Here is a 17251-nt window from a genome sequence, read left to right as displayed (position 1 = left end):
GTGAAAACAGAACATAAACAAAACGTTGAATCTAATTGAAAATAATTATAATAGCATAACAATGATACAAAAATAAAACTTGACTATATGAGATGTGAAGTAAAAAGCAAAGCTGCACTGCATTTTGGTTTCATTCTGTTCTTCCAATCCAGCATCATATTCCTTCTTCCTATCATATTTCTCTATGCCATAATTAGAGCATCAAGTTTAACCACTAAGCCCGGACTGCTCTAATATTCCAACCTCTGAATACAAACGACAGCGGATCACAGCAATTACACTCGACAGCTGCGGATCCATATGAAACTGACCCCTTAAAGGACAAAAAGGGTATCGGCTCAATTCAGCTGCACACAAACATGCGGAATCTGATTATGAATTGGCTTTATTATTATGTATATTCCATTACCGGGTGACACGCGTTTACTTCAGCGTGATTAGGACTCTTAACTTTTAAAATCACCATAAAATGGACAGTTCTTATTTTCCCTTCCTCTCACTGCATCTCTTCTATGATGATGTGGGCGGGGCTATAACCTGTCACTCACATGACATCAGCCAATAGCAAACCACAACCATACAATCAATTCCCTACAGGCAAAATCAAGCCCCGCCCATATTTGTTATTTGTTAATGCATCTTGATGTAAGAAATTGTATCTATCTGGCCTGGAAACAAGACAACAATACTAAGAGAAGCATTTTTTTGCAGTGTAGTTTCCCAAAGACATTAGAAAACACTGTTTTTGCACTAATGGGGTGGGTCTTTGCACAAAAGGGGGCGTGTCTTTGCACTAAGCGGGGGTCTTTGCACTAAAGGGGGCGTGTCTTTGCACTAAGGGGTGGGTCTTTGCACTAAAGGGGACGCGTCTTTGTACTAAAGGGGTTTTTTGCACTAAAAGGGGCATGTCTTTGCATTAAGGGGTTGGGTCTTTGCATTAAAGGGGGCGTTGCCTTGCACTAAGGGGTGGGTATTTGCAGTAAAGGGGCATGTCTTTGCACTAAGGGGTGTGTCATAGCACTAAGGGGTGTGTCATAGCACTAAGGGGGTGGGTCTTTGCACTAAAGGGGGTGGGTCTTTGCACTAATGGGGGCATGTCTTTGCACTAAAGGAGGTCTTTGCACTAAAGCGGGTGTGTCTTTGCACTAAAGGGGGTGTGTCTTTGCATTAGGGGGGGTTCTTGCACCAAAGTGGATGTGTCTTTTCACTAAAGGGCATGTGTATTTGCATTAAGGGTGTGTGTCTTTGCACTAAAGGGGCGTGTATTTGCGCTAAAGGTGTGGGTCTTTGCACTAAAGGGGGCGTGTCTTTGTACTAAGGGGGTTTTTGTACTAAAGGGGGCATGTCTTTGCATTAAGAGGTTGGGTCTTTGCACTAATGGGGGCGTGTCCTTGCACTAAGGGGGTGGGTCTTTGCTGTAAAGGGTGTGTCTTTGCACTAAAAAGGGTGTTTCATTGCATTAAGGGGGTGTGTCTTTGCACTAAAAAGGGTGTTTCATTGCATTAAGGGGGTGTGTCTTTGCACTAAAGGGGGATTTTGTACTAAAGGGGACATGTCTTTGCATTAAGGGGTTGGGTCTTTGCACTAAAGGGGGCGTGTCCTTGCACTAAGGGGGTGGGTCTTTGCAGTAAAGGGGGCATGTCTTTGCACTAAAGGGGGGGGGGGTCTTTGCATTAAGGGGTGGGTCTTTGCACTAAAGGGGCGTGTCTTTGCACTAAGGGGTTGGGTCTTTGCACTAAGCGGGGGTCTTTGCACTAAAGGGAGCGTGTCTTTGCACTATGGGGGTGGGTCTTTGCACTAAAGGTGCGTGTCTTTGCACTAAGGGGTGGTTCTTTGCACTAAAGGGGGTATTTGCACTAATGGGAGTGGGTTTTTGTACTAAAGGGGGCGTGTCTTTGCACTAAGGGGGGGTCTTTGCACTAAAAAGGGTGTTTCATTGCATTAAGGGGGTGTGTCTTTGCACTAAAGGGGGATTTTGTACTAAAGGGGACATGTCTTTGCATTAAGGGGTTGGGTCTTTGCACTAAAGGGGGCGTGTCCTTGAACTAAGGGGGTGGGTCTTTGCAGTAAAGGGGGCATGTCTTTGCACTAAAGGGGGGGGGGGTCTTTGCACTAAAGGGGCGTGTCTTTGCACTAAGGGGTTGGGTCTTTGTACTAAAGGGGGTATTTGCACTAAAGGGGGTGTGTATTTGCACTAAAGGGGGCGTGTCTTTGCACTAAAGGGGTGGGTCTTTGCACTATGGGGGTGGGTCTTTGCACTAAGGGGTTGGGTCTTTGTACTAAAGGGGGTATTTGCACTAAAGGGGTTGTGTCTTTGCACTAAAGGTGCGTGTCTTTGCACTAAAGGGGGTGTGTCTGCATTAACGGGGGTCCTTGCCTCAAGGGGGCGTGTATTTGCACTAAAGGGGGCGTGTCTGCATTAACGGGGGTCCTTGCCTCAAGGGGGCGTGTCTTTGCACTAAGGGGTTGGGTCTTTGCACTATGGGGGTGGGTCTTTGCACTAAGGGGTTGGGTCTTTGTACTAAAGGGGGTATTTGCACTAAAGGGGGTGTGTCTTTGCACTAAAGGTGCGTGTCTTTGCACTAAATGGGGTGTGTCTTTGCACTAAAGGGGGTGTGTCTGCATTAACGGGGGTCCTTGCCTCAAGGGGGCGTGTATTTGCACTAAAGGGGGCGTGTCTGCATTAACGGGGGTCCTTGCCTCAAGGGGGCGTGTATTTGCACTAAAGGGGGCATGTCTTTGCGAATGATTAACCGCAATCGGTTCATGAGATCGGCCACATCTAGTATCATAGAAAGTGATCATCACACATCCCGAATCCCGGTTTGAGCGCTCACCTCCCAGTGTGGCCGAGATCAAGATGTGCGTTCCATACTTCTTGATGATGGTGTCGATGAACTGTTGCGTGGACGGTCGTCGCCCGAGCATCCGCATGCTGCGCTGGAAATCCGGCATCAAGGGCAGAGGATTGCGGATCAGATCCCGCCTCTCGATGGCTGTGTTCCTCACCTTCCAGCGTGCAAACTCCCTGCAGAACAGAGCAAAACATCAGGATCTGCATGGGAAAACAACAGACTCAGAGCTTCAGTGGGGAAAGCCAGAGCTGATTCACACCGGTGGCAGCTTATATTTTCTTGCATATGCACATACATTTTCAAACATTACAACATCCACAAAGGTTAGATTAAAAAAGCAGTCATAGCATATATTCCTGTATTGCCGGTAAACACACACTTGCATACAGAAATTGCTTTCACTGAAGACGTTACCATAGCAACAGAGGCTGCTCCAGCACTTTTCATTAGGATCATAATCGGATGGAACATTGGCAAAATATGATTAATTTATTGACATCACAAATGTATTTTTTTTTTGTTTGTTTTGTTTTTAAATAATAATTGCAAGCAAATATGAAATGCATTTATTATTTGCAGATTCATTTTTACATCTAAAACTGGTTGTTTGTCATGTGGTTTAATAATAATAATAATAATTTATTATATTTATATCGCATTATACGCATTTATATGCACAATAATGCATTATATTTTCTAAAGGTGTAACTGAATAGATGGATTTTATAATGTATCACAATGTTTCAATTATTCATGAGTTCATGATTATATTCATGATTACATATAAAGGCTTTATTATTATTATTATTTTTTTAATTGATAAATGCTGTTAGAAATATGTTGCCAATACATTAACTAATGTTTAAAAAAATAAACCTTTTTTAAACCCTAAAAAGTAAAAGTTTAACTTTTGGCTGAACTAATCCTTTAATTTAATTCAGTTTTGTCACAATGTGCAGCACATAATCTATCCGGGCCACAAAAAGTTTATTGGATTTTGTCTGGCACTTTTTGCAAAACTCAATTTCGAATGCATTGGCAATCGCAAAACCTCTGCAAGAACCAACAATCATGTGGCAATCACTTGTTTCCGGTGTGATAGAGAGAAAAACAAAGCAAAAACATATTTTTATTGAATCCAAATCAATGCTTCCACAAAGTGAAGTAATCAACACAACCGCCAGCGGCTCTGTCGTCCGCATGATTGTCGTGATGAAGCGATGAGCTTCAGTCCTGGTTTGCCATTGGCCAGATTTCGGTCTCACTAATCTCACAATTGGTTCGATTAGCATCTCATTTGGCAGCGGATCACAAGCGTCTAGGTCCTCTAATGAAGTGAAAATTGAAATTCCTAGACATGAAAAGCATTCACTGACTAATAATCTGAAGAAACGTTGAAGGCTGAACAGTACTCATAAATGCTGAAATGGGAGTTGGACACTGGAAACGTCCATTCAGCACTGGTCTGAAGTCTTGAGTCTCGAGCAAGTTAACACGAGTAAAAGGGCCAGAGAAGCAGATGTCGTCACTGCTGAACTTCTGCCAACTAAACGGACCTTTAGATCACTCACAGATGTAGACGAGATTATTCACAGATCACTCACAGATAGATTCAGATCATAATGAGCTTTTTTAGATTGCTAAATGCAGCATAGAAATGAAGGCACTTTATTAATTATAGATTTAAGTAATATCAAATAAACAAGTGCGACTCAGGATTACACGTGGCAGTCGTGCTCATTCTCAGATCAACACACCGGCTGTGAGTTTGAGCTTGCTTTTATACAACAGCTAAATAAACAAACTGTTAATACGAGTACCTGAAGTCACAGACAAAATGTGTTCAAAATTGTAAGACAAGTTCCAAAACAAGCCAAAGCATCAAGCTTTACATGCGAACCAACAGGAAAGTGTTTGAAATCATATATACCATATGTATTTATGGTTGAGAGGTTTAAGTCCATGCAGTCAGACAGATAGACTGGATGGATGGATGGATGGGTGGGTGGATGGGTGGACAGACAGATGGATGGGTGGATGGGTGGACAGACGGTTGGTTGGACGGATGGGTGGGTGGACGGACGGATGGATGGATGGATGGATGGAATGGATGTACAGAAAGATTGGTGGGTGGGTGGACAGACAGACGGATGGATGGATGGATGGAAAGATGGCTGGGTGGGTGGGCGTACAGATGGATGGACGAACGGACAGAAGGATGGATGGATGGAAAGATGGGTGGGTGGGCAGACGGATGGATGGATGAGTGGATGGATGGATGGATGGATGGATGGATGGATGGATGGATGGATGGAAAGATGGGTGGGTGGGTGGGTGGACGGACGGATAGGTGGGTGGGTCGGTGGGTGGGTGGCTGGACGGACGGACGGCTGACGGATGGATGGATGGATGGATGGATGGAATGGATGTACAGAAAGATTGGTGGATGGGTGGGTGGACAGACAGACGGATGGATGGATGGATGGAAAGATGGGTGGGTGGGCAGACGGATGGATGGATGGGTGGACGGAAGGAAGGACGGATGGATGGATGGATGGAAAGATGGGTGGATGGGTAGAAGGACAGACGGACGGATTGATGGATGGATGGATGGAAAGATGGGTGGATGGGTAGACGGACAGACGGATGGATGGATGGGTGGACGGAAGGAAGGACAGATGGATGGATGGAAAGATGGGTGGATGGACGGACAGAGGGACGGATGGATGGATGGAAAGATGGGTGGGTGGGTGGGTGGGTGTGTGGACAGATGGATGGATGGACGAATGGATGGAAAGATGGGTGGGTGGGCGGACAGATGGATGGATGGACGAATAGACAGATGGATGGATGGAGGGAAAGATGGGTGGGAGGGCAGACAGATGGATGGATGGATGGATGGATGGATGGATGGATGGATTGATGGATGGATGGATGGAAAGATGGGTGGGTGGGCGGATGGACGGACGGATGGATGGAAGCCAAGTGTTATAAACAGTGACTCATCTCTGTGCTTCATACTAGATATCAACACTCTTGAAATGCAGAACAGCAATCCACTGCTTATGTGTAGTTTAATGTTTTAATGGAGAGACGCTTCTGACAGTGTTTTCACACTCGGCTTGATTAGGAGTTCACCACAGGTCTCTACTCACACTGGGTCTGAACCACAGTCCGGTTCACCATAAGAACTGTTCACCACTGTCTCAGCTCAACAGGAATACACACTAATTCACTGTTATTGGAGTATTTTTCCTCTAAAACTTTACTTACAGAACGGCACTTCCATCACAAGAGACGTGAAGACTTCCCGAAGGTGATTTATTCAGAGATAATCTGATAACAGAAGTTATTATTTTATAATAAATGATTGTGCACAAATTCTAAGTCATCAACAGTTCTGGTGTAGATCAATGATATCATTGCTTTCGGGTGCAACTTTTGGGCGTCTTTACGAAGAGCGCTAGTGTGACCAAATGTCAGAAATGACTGAATGATGCAAAATCCTGATTGTTTCTTCAGTTTGCTGCAGAAAAAAGCGCTGGTGCATCGACTCCACGTCAGAATCCCAATAACTCCTTGTTCGAACAACAGCCTGAAACCTGGCGACTTCACTGACCTCACAGGTTGTGTGATAAGAAGGCAGAGAACATGCTTAATAGACTAAACTTCTTCGGATATTGATCTGCCTTTCCAACGGTTCTAAATAAAACAGTCAATTAGCACAGTTACATGGGCTTATCTGCTCGTGTCCTTGCACTTCTCAAACGCAGAAACCCTGGACGTATTAATTGCTATTTCAAGTCCACGGCACGGTTTGGGACAGCCAATTAATGGAGTAAAACAAAAAGTGTTGAAAAATGTGACTGAAAAAATGGGCAGGGCTTTATATTGAAAGGATTTTTCACTTGTATATTTCTCAAATAATTACAAATAAATGACAAGTAATACTGCGAATTTTGTGCATTTTTGTGCAGGCAATGTGCCTTTTTTGGATAAACAAAACATTTCAAATAACACTTTATTTGCTGATGTCTTGAATTGTGAAGATCGGGCACTTCTGGTCTACAGCTGTTCCTCAGCGTTCCTCGTCTGGAAATTTCCAGTGAATTGAGCAGAACTGATTGTGTTCTACAAATGTTGGCTGTTTGGAGGGCTTTGGGGTCGGTACTGTAATAAAAACATCACCAGGCGGCTGGGAGCTCCGGGCAAGCGCGTACAATTAAGTCTACCAGCGTGAAGCCGGCCCTCGCTGAGCCGCCGGTGCCAGAACAATTCTGGAGTGACACCCTCTTATTCAGGCACTTCGCAAACTGACATCAGCAGGTTTGTCTGGAGAATAAATATACATGGAGACCTCGGCAAAACACGCCGATAATTCAGTTGCAGCCGAGGTTTGCGCTCTTCGATGGAAGTCGAAGCGCTCCGCCTTTGGAAATCATTCTAAGAGCTCGGTAATTACTGCTCTTCAAGGGAACGGGAACAAATATATGCAAATTGCATTGTGTCTGCTTTTGCATCAACAAATCTCAAGGTAAAGTAGTGCAGATAATGAGGCGTATTAAGACTCCACATGAAATCACTCAGGAGGAGGATATAAGGTGTGTCGGAGGCCCACACGTGTTCGGATGCTTGAGTAGATGGGAGGAAAAGGAGACGAGGAAGCTGAGGAATGGGAGAGAGAAGAATGAAGATGAGAACAGTACGAGAGACTGGAATACTGATGATTTCTGCACACACACACACACACACACACACACACACACACACCAGACTAGACTTCTTCAGCTCTCCCTCCATACACATCACTTACTTATAAACACACACCACTCTGAAAACTGATCGAATGAGCAGCATCTGAAGGTTAACCAACACCTGCGTACTGATATGCCAGTTCTTGGTTCTATTTAGAACCAGAAATGGTTCCATCCCCCGCTTCATATATGGAACTCCAAAATGGTTCTATATAGAACCTTTTTTTTTGTTGGTAAAAGGTTCTATTGGCCAAGTATGGAACCCCAGGGTTCTATATAGAGAGTGTATAGAGTGTATAGAACCTTTTAGGGGTTCCAAATACGTAGGGCTGATAGAACCTTTTAAGGTTCTATATAGAACCTTTTCTTCTAAGAGTGTTGGTGACAGATGTAGAGTTTGGCCAATGGAGCATTTTTATTCTGATTACTAATATTGCTAATATATTGATATCTGTATCATATAACGCAGTCTTACCTTATTTAGTCATTGATTGAGTTATAAACAGCTATACAACTGACTTGCCTTAAAGGAATATGGAGTAGTAAAGATGGTATTACAATGATGGTATAAAAATAATTAACACTGTTTCTTAGGGATGCACACACTGTAAAAAATGCTGGGTCAAAACTTTGGGTCAAATACGGACAAGCCATTGGGTTAAATTTTTTAATTACATTTTTAACCCAACGTTTGGGTTTGTCTATATTTGACCCAAAGTTGGGTTAAAACATCCCAACATGTTTAGAGTGCAGAATCGTTGATTCTGATATTAATAAGTAATGCTTATTTGACAATTTTGTCATATAACGCACAGTGTCTTGAGTGGCTTATTGCTTTATTAACGTCATAGACTGAGTTATAGACGGTTATAAACCTAAAAATAGCCATAAGGGAATACGTACGTTTTCAGATATTGGATGAAAGAGAAAAAAATGGTGAAGACTCTAACAGAAATATTAAACAGACACTTTCAACACAGAGGAAAGAGTTGCACAAATATTCACTGGAATTCATAATTTAATTGTTTTCTACGCAGCTGCCATTTTACCAATAATGATATACAAATAAAATTATACTCTATTCCTAAATTCGTTTAATCAGATCAGTTTGTCCACAATTGAACATTATGATTTAGTTTTTAGCAGATCACTAAAAAAAACAAAAAACAAAAAAAAAAAAACATATTGTTGATAACTGACCCATATTCTTCACTTTAGTACTATGAAAAGTACTATTTAGTCCTTGGTAAAAATGAGTGTAAACACATCAAAATGCCATGGTGCTATCTGCTATCTTCACTAAACTACTGAGGGTTTCGTAAATGCTTCGTAAATGAGTATTTTGATGTAATATGGTCAAGGACAATTTTCTAGTTTGGACGGACCCAGCCAGCATATGTTCTTTGACTCTAATGGTTGGCAATATAACTGTGTTGTGTTGTTTTACACACTTTCATTTAAAAAAAACAAGAACCAGCAATAACAATGGAAAGTCAAGACTTGTTGCCAAAAAACAGCTCTAGATATTCTGCCGGTTTTCCATTCCACTCCTCCTGCGTTGTAGTGAATTCGCTGTGAAAGGCTCCATGGGCCCTCAAATTGACCTATTACTTAGCTCCAATTCTCCTCAAGCCGATCAGCGCGTTTCAATCTCCAGCTGCATAGCTTCAGCGTTCCTCTGTTCTCCTGCGGTTGTTCTGCAGGCTATTAGGGTCAGCGCGCTTTCTCTCCCTCGCTCGTCTCTGGACTGCGTCCAAATTCACAGACTGCAACAGTAAAGTCATCTACTGCCAGAGCCCGAATCACTGGTGCGTTCTGTTCAAGAGAAACTTTAAGGTAATAAATCTTCTTACTCTGAGAGGCTCATAGACTTCTGTGTGTGTCTTTGTGAGTGTACAGTGGGTGCAAGTTACGAACAAACGTTTACATAACTTAATGGAAATATTTAGAAAGCTGGGAAAATCTGTTTATCGTACAAATTCGTACAAGTTTGTACGAGTGATTAAAAAGTGGCTAATTCATACGACCTCACTCGTACAAATTCGTACGATTTGTCTAAACCGACGTGATGGGTAGGTTAAGGGGGCGGGGTCAGGGGTAGGTCATTCGTTCGAATTCATACGAATTGGCCAACTCGTAAAATGTACGAGTTAGCAAAAAATTCGTACAAGTGAGGTCGTACGAATTAGCCACCTCGTAAAATTCGTACGAACTGCGCCGTGAGATCAGGTTGGTTCATTTTATCGTCATTATAAATTTAAAATAAAAATAGTGCCAGAAATGTACCATGGTAGCTATGCAAATATCTCAGTTCTTGCACGGTTGCAAAAAAAAAAAAAGATTCACCTTGATTGGGCGGTTATTAGCTAATAATACCAGCCAATTAAATGCTATAATCTGAAAAGAGCATGACTAATCATTTTTCCTTCACGATTAAGACTCAAACTATGGATGCACCGATATGAAAATTTAGGCCGATAACTGACAATTCTTTATATTTGAAAGCCGATAACGACATATTGGCCGATAAATCTAAATTATGTGTATAAAAAACGTATATACATAATTTCTACAAATTATTAATATTTTTGTATAATTTGTGTATACAAAATGTATATTATTTTTGAGAGCCTGATTACAATGTTAAATGTTGCATTTCACTGTATTTTCCTTTTTGAAGTGATTTCAATCATATTTCAAGCACTTCAAAACCATAATGGTAAACAGTTCGCAGATGAAGGAAATAATTTTCTTTAATAATGTGTTTACATGGAGGCTTTCAATACCATTAAGCCATCAATCTGATTATAAGTGGACTATTTGGGGTCATGTAAACGTAGCTACTGACAGTCACAACAATGCAGATGTATCCCTTGTATTGAAGAACGTCAACATAGCATTAAATTATTGTTTACATTTATTTATTTCAGCATTTGTGTCACAATTTATGCAAGTATTTAATTGTAAGGTGTCAAAAGGCTGGCCAAGCTACAAGCTATTATTATTTAGAGTAGTTCAACTCTAGTCGAACCAGTTTTCAGCTATTAAACCTATTTGAGGGTGAGCAATATCAAAAGGTTTCAATTAGTGTGACAAACCACAGCCAATGAGTGCAGCCAGAGATGATCAGTTCAACATCAAGAGTAAAATATCAATCCCACGTCAGTTAAACTCTGAAAATGTCTCCTCTCATCTTTAGCCATTATTGAGAAGCCATATGTTAGAGTCGTGTGTATTTAGGCCCATACGCTCCGATTAGCAAAAGCTGTTGGATGGAAGTTGTGATATGATTCACTGCATTATTTCTCAGCTCAACAGCAGATTTAATGACCTCTCTGAGGAACTCCTGCGATAACAAATAGCCCACGCCACCGCTGCCGAAGCGCACAGGACAGGAGTGATTATCATGCCACAAAACCATTAGAAAGAGCCACTGTGGGTTAGTCGCTCAGCACTGAGGAAACCTGTGTTTGGAGAGTTGGTTAATAGCGTTAATCAGTTGAGATGTCACTTAAATAACTCGTCTCCTAACGCACAAAACGCCTTGGAAAATCTGTACTTTTTCTGAATACAATGTGAGCAGAGGGCGTGGCTACTGTAGCAGGCTGAGAGTTTAGGGGAGTGGCTACTGTAGCAGGCTGAGAGTTTGGGGTGTGGCTACTGTAGCAGGCTGAGAGTTTGGGGCGTGGCTACTGTAGCAGGCTGAGAGTTTGGGGTGTGGCTACTGTAACAGGCTGAGAGTTTGGGGAGTGGCTACTCTAGCATACTGAGAGTTTGGGGTGTGGCTACTGTAGCAGGCTGAGAGTTTGGGGCGTGGCTACTGTAGCAGGCTGAGACTTTGGGGAGTGGCTACTCTAGCATACTGAGGGTTTGGGGCGTGGCTACTGTAGCAGGCTGAGAGTTTGGGGCGTGGCTACTCTAGCATACTGAGAGTTTGGGGAGTGGCTACTGTAGCAGGCTGAGAGTTTGGGGTGTGGCTACTGTAGCAGACTGAGAGTTTGGGGAGTGGCTACTGTAGCAGACTGAAAGTTTGGGGCGTGGCTACTGTAGCAGGCTGAGACTTTGGGGAGTGGCTACTCTAGCATACTGAGGGTTTGGGGCGTGGCTACTGTAGCAGGCTGAGAGTTTGGGGCGTGGCTACTGTAGCAGGCTGAGGGTTTGGGGTGTGGCTACTGTAGCAGGCTGAGAGTTTGGGGCGTGGCTACTGTAGCAGACTGAAAGTTTGGGGCGTGGCTACTGTAGCAGGCTGAGAGTTTGGGGCGTGGCTACTGTAGCAGGCTGAGAGTTTGGGGCGTGGCTACTGTAGCATACTGAGAGTTTGGGGAGTGGCTACTGTAGCAGGCTGAGAGTTTGGGGAGTGGCTACTGTAGCAGGCTGAGAGTTTGGGGCGTGGCTACTGTAGCAGGCTGAGAGTTTGGGGCGTGGCTACTGTAGCAGGCTGAGAGTTTGGGGCGTGGCTACTGTAGCAGGCTGAGAGTTTGGGGAGTGGCTACTGTAGCAGGCTGAGAGTTTGGGGAGTGGCTACTCTAGCATACTGAGGGTTTGGGGTGTGGCTACTGTAGCAGACTGAGAGTTTGGGGCGTGGCTACTGTAGCAGACTGAAAGTTTGGGGCGTGGCTACTGTAGCAGGCTGAGAGTTTGGGGCGTGGCTACTGTAGCAGGCTGAGAGTTTGGGGCGTGGCTACTGTAGCAGGCTGAGAGTTTGGGGCGTGGCAACTGTAGCAGGTTGAGAGTTTGGGGCGTGGCTACTGTAGCAGGTTGAGAGTTTGGGGCGTGGCTACTGTAGCAGGCTGAGAGTTTGGGGCGTGGCAACTGTAGCAGGCTGAGGGTTTGGGGAGTGGCTACTGTAGCAGGCTGAGAGTTTGGGGCGTGGCTACTGTAGCAGGTTGAGAGTTTGGGGCGTGGCTACTGTAGCAGGTTGAGAGTTTGGGGCGTGGCTACTGTAGCAGGTTGAGAGTTTGGGGCGTGGCTACTGTAACAGACCTAATTTTGAGCAGCAGTAATAGTGATGCTTGCCTCAGAAAAGTAGGACAAAAACTGATTTGTCTGACAACTAAACAGTCTTCCAACATCTCTATGTGCCGCTGGCATGCATCAGTTCATACCTCAGGGACATAACAAAACATTGCATCACAGAAAAACCTTGTCTTCTACAATACAGCAGTCCACACATCAAAGACACAACATGTGTTTGTTTGTCTCTGTGTAAATATATCCTGCACAAATCACACTGTATTTGAGGCATCCTGTCACAAGTTAATTCCCCTGCGCGCTCATCTGAGGAACAGTAGAAACCAGCTCTGAACATTTATAGCAGGACCCCGTCTGTTTCCCCCATCACAGCGTTCAGACAGACAGCATAATCAAAGACAATCGCTCATCTAAGTAGAGGACAAATCCCACCAGGCTCTGCTTCTCCTAATGATCGCTTCTGATGCTTTGCTGCAAATCTAGTTGTATTTTATGACCCAAAGACGACTCTTAGAAATCATGGAGAGACACTTTTCACAATCCAATTAATTTCCAACAGATCAAATCACATCATATCCTTTGGTTGTGTTTCATGTTGAATATCCCATCTCACTTATAAATATCACATAATTGTAAATGTACAATTGATCACAAATACCATTTCATATTGACGTTAACATGCGTTCCTCTGTTAGTTTGGAAAACCTTGGTACACTCGTGAAAAAAATAGGGATGTTAGCAGCGAAAAAATATTAAAAATAAAGTTTTTTTTTGTTTTGTTTTGTTTTTATCGGCACTTGTTCAATGATGAATATTTTTAAGTCCTTGGAATCTTTCAATTCTTACTGTTCTTTATAATGGAAAAAATATTCTTTCGACTTCAAACCAAAACTACATTTTTATTTATTTATTTATTTATTTATTTATTTATTTATTTATTTATTTATTTATTTATTTATTTATTTATTTATTTTTAAGGATTGATCACTGAAAGGCTCTTTGGGGAAGTAATTTTTTTTTTTTTTTTTTGGTTCCCCAAATAACATCTCAGTGAAAAAATCTTGCTCGCACTCTTTAAAGCAGGATGGATTCTGATTGGCTGTCAATGTTTTTTATCATTCATCTGCTTGAAAAAAAATCTGAGAGGGATTCAGGCATTTAACCAAAAACCCATTCAGACGTGCTAAAATGAAACTCGTTTCCAGGTTTGGGGCTCATTCCTCCATTCACTTTGGCAAGAAAGTGTCTGCAGCTAGATTACCAGTCCAACGGTCAAATCAGTTTCTGTGAAGACTTCAATTCTCTTTATTAGAACGACATAAATCTGTCACATAAAGTACTCTGCGCAATCATTGGCTGAATTATTCCTGTAATGCGATACCATTTAAATTGAGTTTGAGCAAAGCAGCGGATTCTTTAAATTGCATTATGTACAAATTCATATTAAAGCTGTTAAACATTATTACGAATTGATTCGTTACAAAACAGGTTGAAACTAACCGTTATAGCTCAGGCAATATTCATAGTCAATTTCATGTTTTAAAAATGGGATTTTTAACACGCACACAAAGCAATCCATCGGATCCATTTACTTACTGATGTTGTGTTGCTATTTTCCCTCCAAAATGATGTCATTAGTTGTTGTTTTTTTTGCTTCTGTTAGGAATTTACGAAAGACGGGATGGACACTGAGTGCAAATTAAAACAATATTCTAAAACAAATAACGAATTTGATTATAGAAAATGGAAAAGTATGAAGTATTGGAAAAGGCCATTAAATATGCAGAATGATCTGGCTAAGCCAACTATTTAGTGATCCAGTGAGAATTTTTAATTGGCCAATTTAATTTGAAGGTTCATGGGAATTCGGCTGGTTAATTCTACTAACAGTGGCACGAACAAAGCATGCCTAATTAGATCAAGGCAAGACCTTGTTCACCAATTTCTGAGCATATTTGTCACATTGGTGGTTATTTATGCTAATGAGGTGTTATGAATGAGATGGGGATTTTGAATCACGGCAGGAGAGTGAACTAATAATATTGTGGTTTCAGAAACACTGATGCCTTCTGTAGGTTTGCTCAGGGAAAAAAAAGCCACTCTTGACCTTTCCTCAGATCACAGATCAGCCACATAGAGCTCCTGCCGGCATCTAATCACAATCTGTCAGCGGATAAAGACATGCTGTATATACTCAGCCAACTCCATGAAGCAATTTCGCAGGGGTATTCATTTTTCTATAAAAATGGGTGACATTAGAAGAGGGAGCGTGCAGATAATCCAGCCTGTGGAAAGGCCGCTCCTGACAGCGCTATGCTTCAGTCTGTGGGGGACATGAGGGAGATGCTCTTCCTGAGCTTTCTAAAATAAAGACCGGTTAAAACAACATTTCTGTCACAGAAGCAAGCTGTTGGACAAACATTATGTTTAAATGCCAAAATTATAGTGATTGGTAACACTTTACTTGACGGGGTGTGCATAAAGCTTATGACTTGCCCCAAAAACAATGTCTTTGTTATGAAGCAGATACTACAGAAAAAAAAAAATAATGTAATTTACATGAAAAAAGTTAGTTCAGGCAAGAATTAAAAAAAAAAAGTAAATTAGTAGTACTCAATTAAATCGTGTCGAAATGAAAGCGTAAATATCAACATTATAAAATTAAGTAAAATTACTAGTCTTCCCATCATGCACTGGGCCATGAATAATTAATGAGGTTGATTTTTCACTGTTTTCCAGCTGTATTTACACTATTTTATCATTGCTTTTGTTGTTAGGATTAGTAATTTGCCATTTTGTGACATTTGGAGTTCATTTTCTACTTAAAATGACACATTCAAACACAAAAACGATCTATCAAATGTTATCGTCATTGTGTATACCAAGTATTGAGGTCTGCATTCACACATGCTATCAAAAGTGAAGACATGATGAGACACACTGCAAGTAATGATTACTTAAACAGTGTGGTCTAATTCAATGTTATATATATATATATATATTAAGAAAAATTCAATTAAATCGAATAGATATTACTTAATCCTTATACAAAGCTAAATAAAAATTACTTAATTTCTTATCTTACTTTCACTTAACTTAGTTAAGTATAGTTACTTAATTATATGTGTGCAAAACATGCAAAAACATGCCTTGAAAAAAATTAAGTAAATATTCAGTGCATCTTGACATAAACCAATACATCATAACCTGTCAGTGGCTTTGTCATGACAACTTGACATTACTAAGACAACACAACCTGTCATTAGCATTTTATTTTTTTCAGTGTAACTATATATCAATGCCTATTTAGTATTCATCAATTCGATGGGGTGTTAGTACTCATTTCACATGCAAATATGTGAGCCAATCCTAGATCATTTACATACCGAAACAGTGAAGCTACAGTAGCAAAAACAGCCATATTCATGAATAACTAAATGAAAAGTAGATATTAGGAAAAATTATTAAAACTATGAATATCGTTTCATGTAAAACTTAATCCTAACAGTAATGAAACAATGTTTTAGTGCAAGAAACCTACACTTATGAGCAGACAAAGACCCCTTTAAATCTGTATGAGAATATAGTCCACCATTTCAAAATGACAGCCATAATTTTTTCCAATCAAGAACTGATTCATTGTGTGATTGGTGAGCAATTAACCTCCGAGGACGCTCTCAGAAACCCCTGATGTGCTGTTCTGTCTCGCACTTCTTCTCTTATTCCCTGTAAAAGCTCCTCTTAAAGTGGAAGTTGGAGAGCAGCACAATGTGGCTTTTCATAATGATCAACCTGGTCAATACAAACCCATAAATCACTCCAGCACAAATACAACAAAACTGCACAATCCACTGCCTTTAAATATACAGGCGCCGTGAAAGTGGGTTTGAAAATCAATGCATTTCATTTCCGTCGCATGTTCCCTACGCCGCCTGCCCTCATTCTCATTCTGCGCACGATGGATAAACACAACCTGAAACTTGGAAAAGTGTGAACAGAAGAGCAGAAAGATGTGGGTTTCTTTGTTTTTGGTTTTTTTATTGTGGCTTAATGGAAATTAAACCCTGTTGGCGTCTTTTAAAAGCCATAGAAGCGCTCAGGTGATTGAATATCTTTCCATTCAGTGTGTGGGTGGTGTCACAGCTGACCGATGCAAACAACATTTCCTGATTGACTTCTGATCAGGTTACCATAGTTACCTATACGATTTACGTTCGGATGAAACAAAAATAGCTACATAAACGTTCGGATTGCAATTTGCCCGTGTTAATTAACTCATCAAGAATGACTCATCAAGGACGAGAATGTGTGAAGCACTTTATAAAGGCTGTACGATATTGAAACTATTTAAAGTCCCCATGTGATCAATAATTGTACAATAAATGACATATTTATTTATTTATTTATTTATTTAAAAATTTATTTAAATTTTTTATTTATTTATTTATTTATTTATTTATTTATTTATTTATTTATTTATTTATTTATTTATTTATTTATTTTTCACCGAAGATCCAGTTGATTAAATATTATGAGGTCAAAACCTTATAAAAATGAAACTTATGCGTGGATGAATTGTCCACAATATGATCTATAACACTTGAATTCTTGCTGACTTAATTCTGAACTGTTTTCCATTCATTCAAAACAGAACTTGAATTAAAGAACAAT

At 41.1% G+C, this 17251-nt stretch overlaps 1 protein-coding gene across 1 annotated transcript in view; it reads right to left on the bottom strand.

Moving 5' to 3' along the window:
• The window catches only part of brinp1 (BMP/retinoic acid inducible neural specific 1), a 172338-nt gene that overhangs the window by 85279 nt on the left and 69808 nt on the right, over nucleotides 1-17251 (bottom strand). The window contains exon 3 of the mRNA XM_039662013.2: nucleotides 2838-3028. Coding sequence (XP_039517947.2) covers nucleotides 2838-3028 — 191 coding nt within the window. The remainder of the gene's footprint in view (nucleotides 1-2837; nucleotides 3029-17251) is intronic.

The sequence above is a fragment of the Pimephales promelas genome, chromosome 4 (assembly GCF_988280905.1).
Source record: "Pimephales promelas chromosome 4, fPimPro1.hap1.1, whole genome shotgun sequence".
NCBI lineage: Eukaryota > Metazoa > Chordata > Actinopteri > Cypriniformes > Leuciscidae > Pimephales > Pimephales promelas.
Note: the sequence above shows the minus strand (reverse complement) of the source record. Positions and strands in the feature narration are given on the sequence as shown.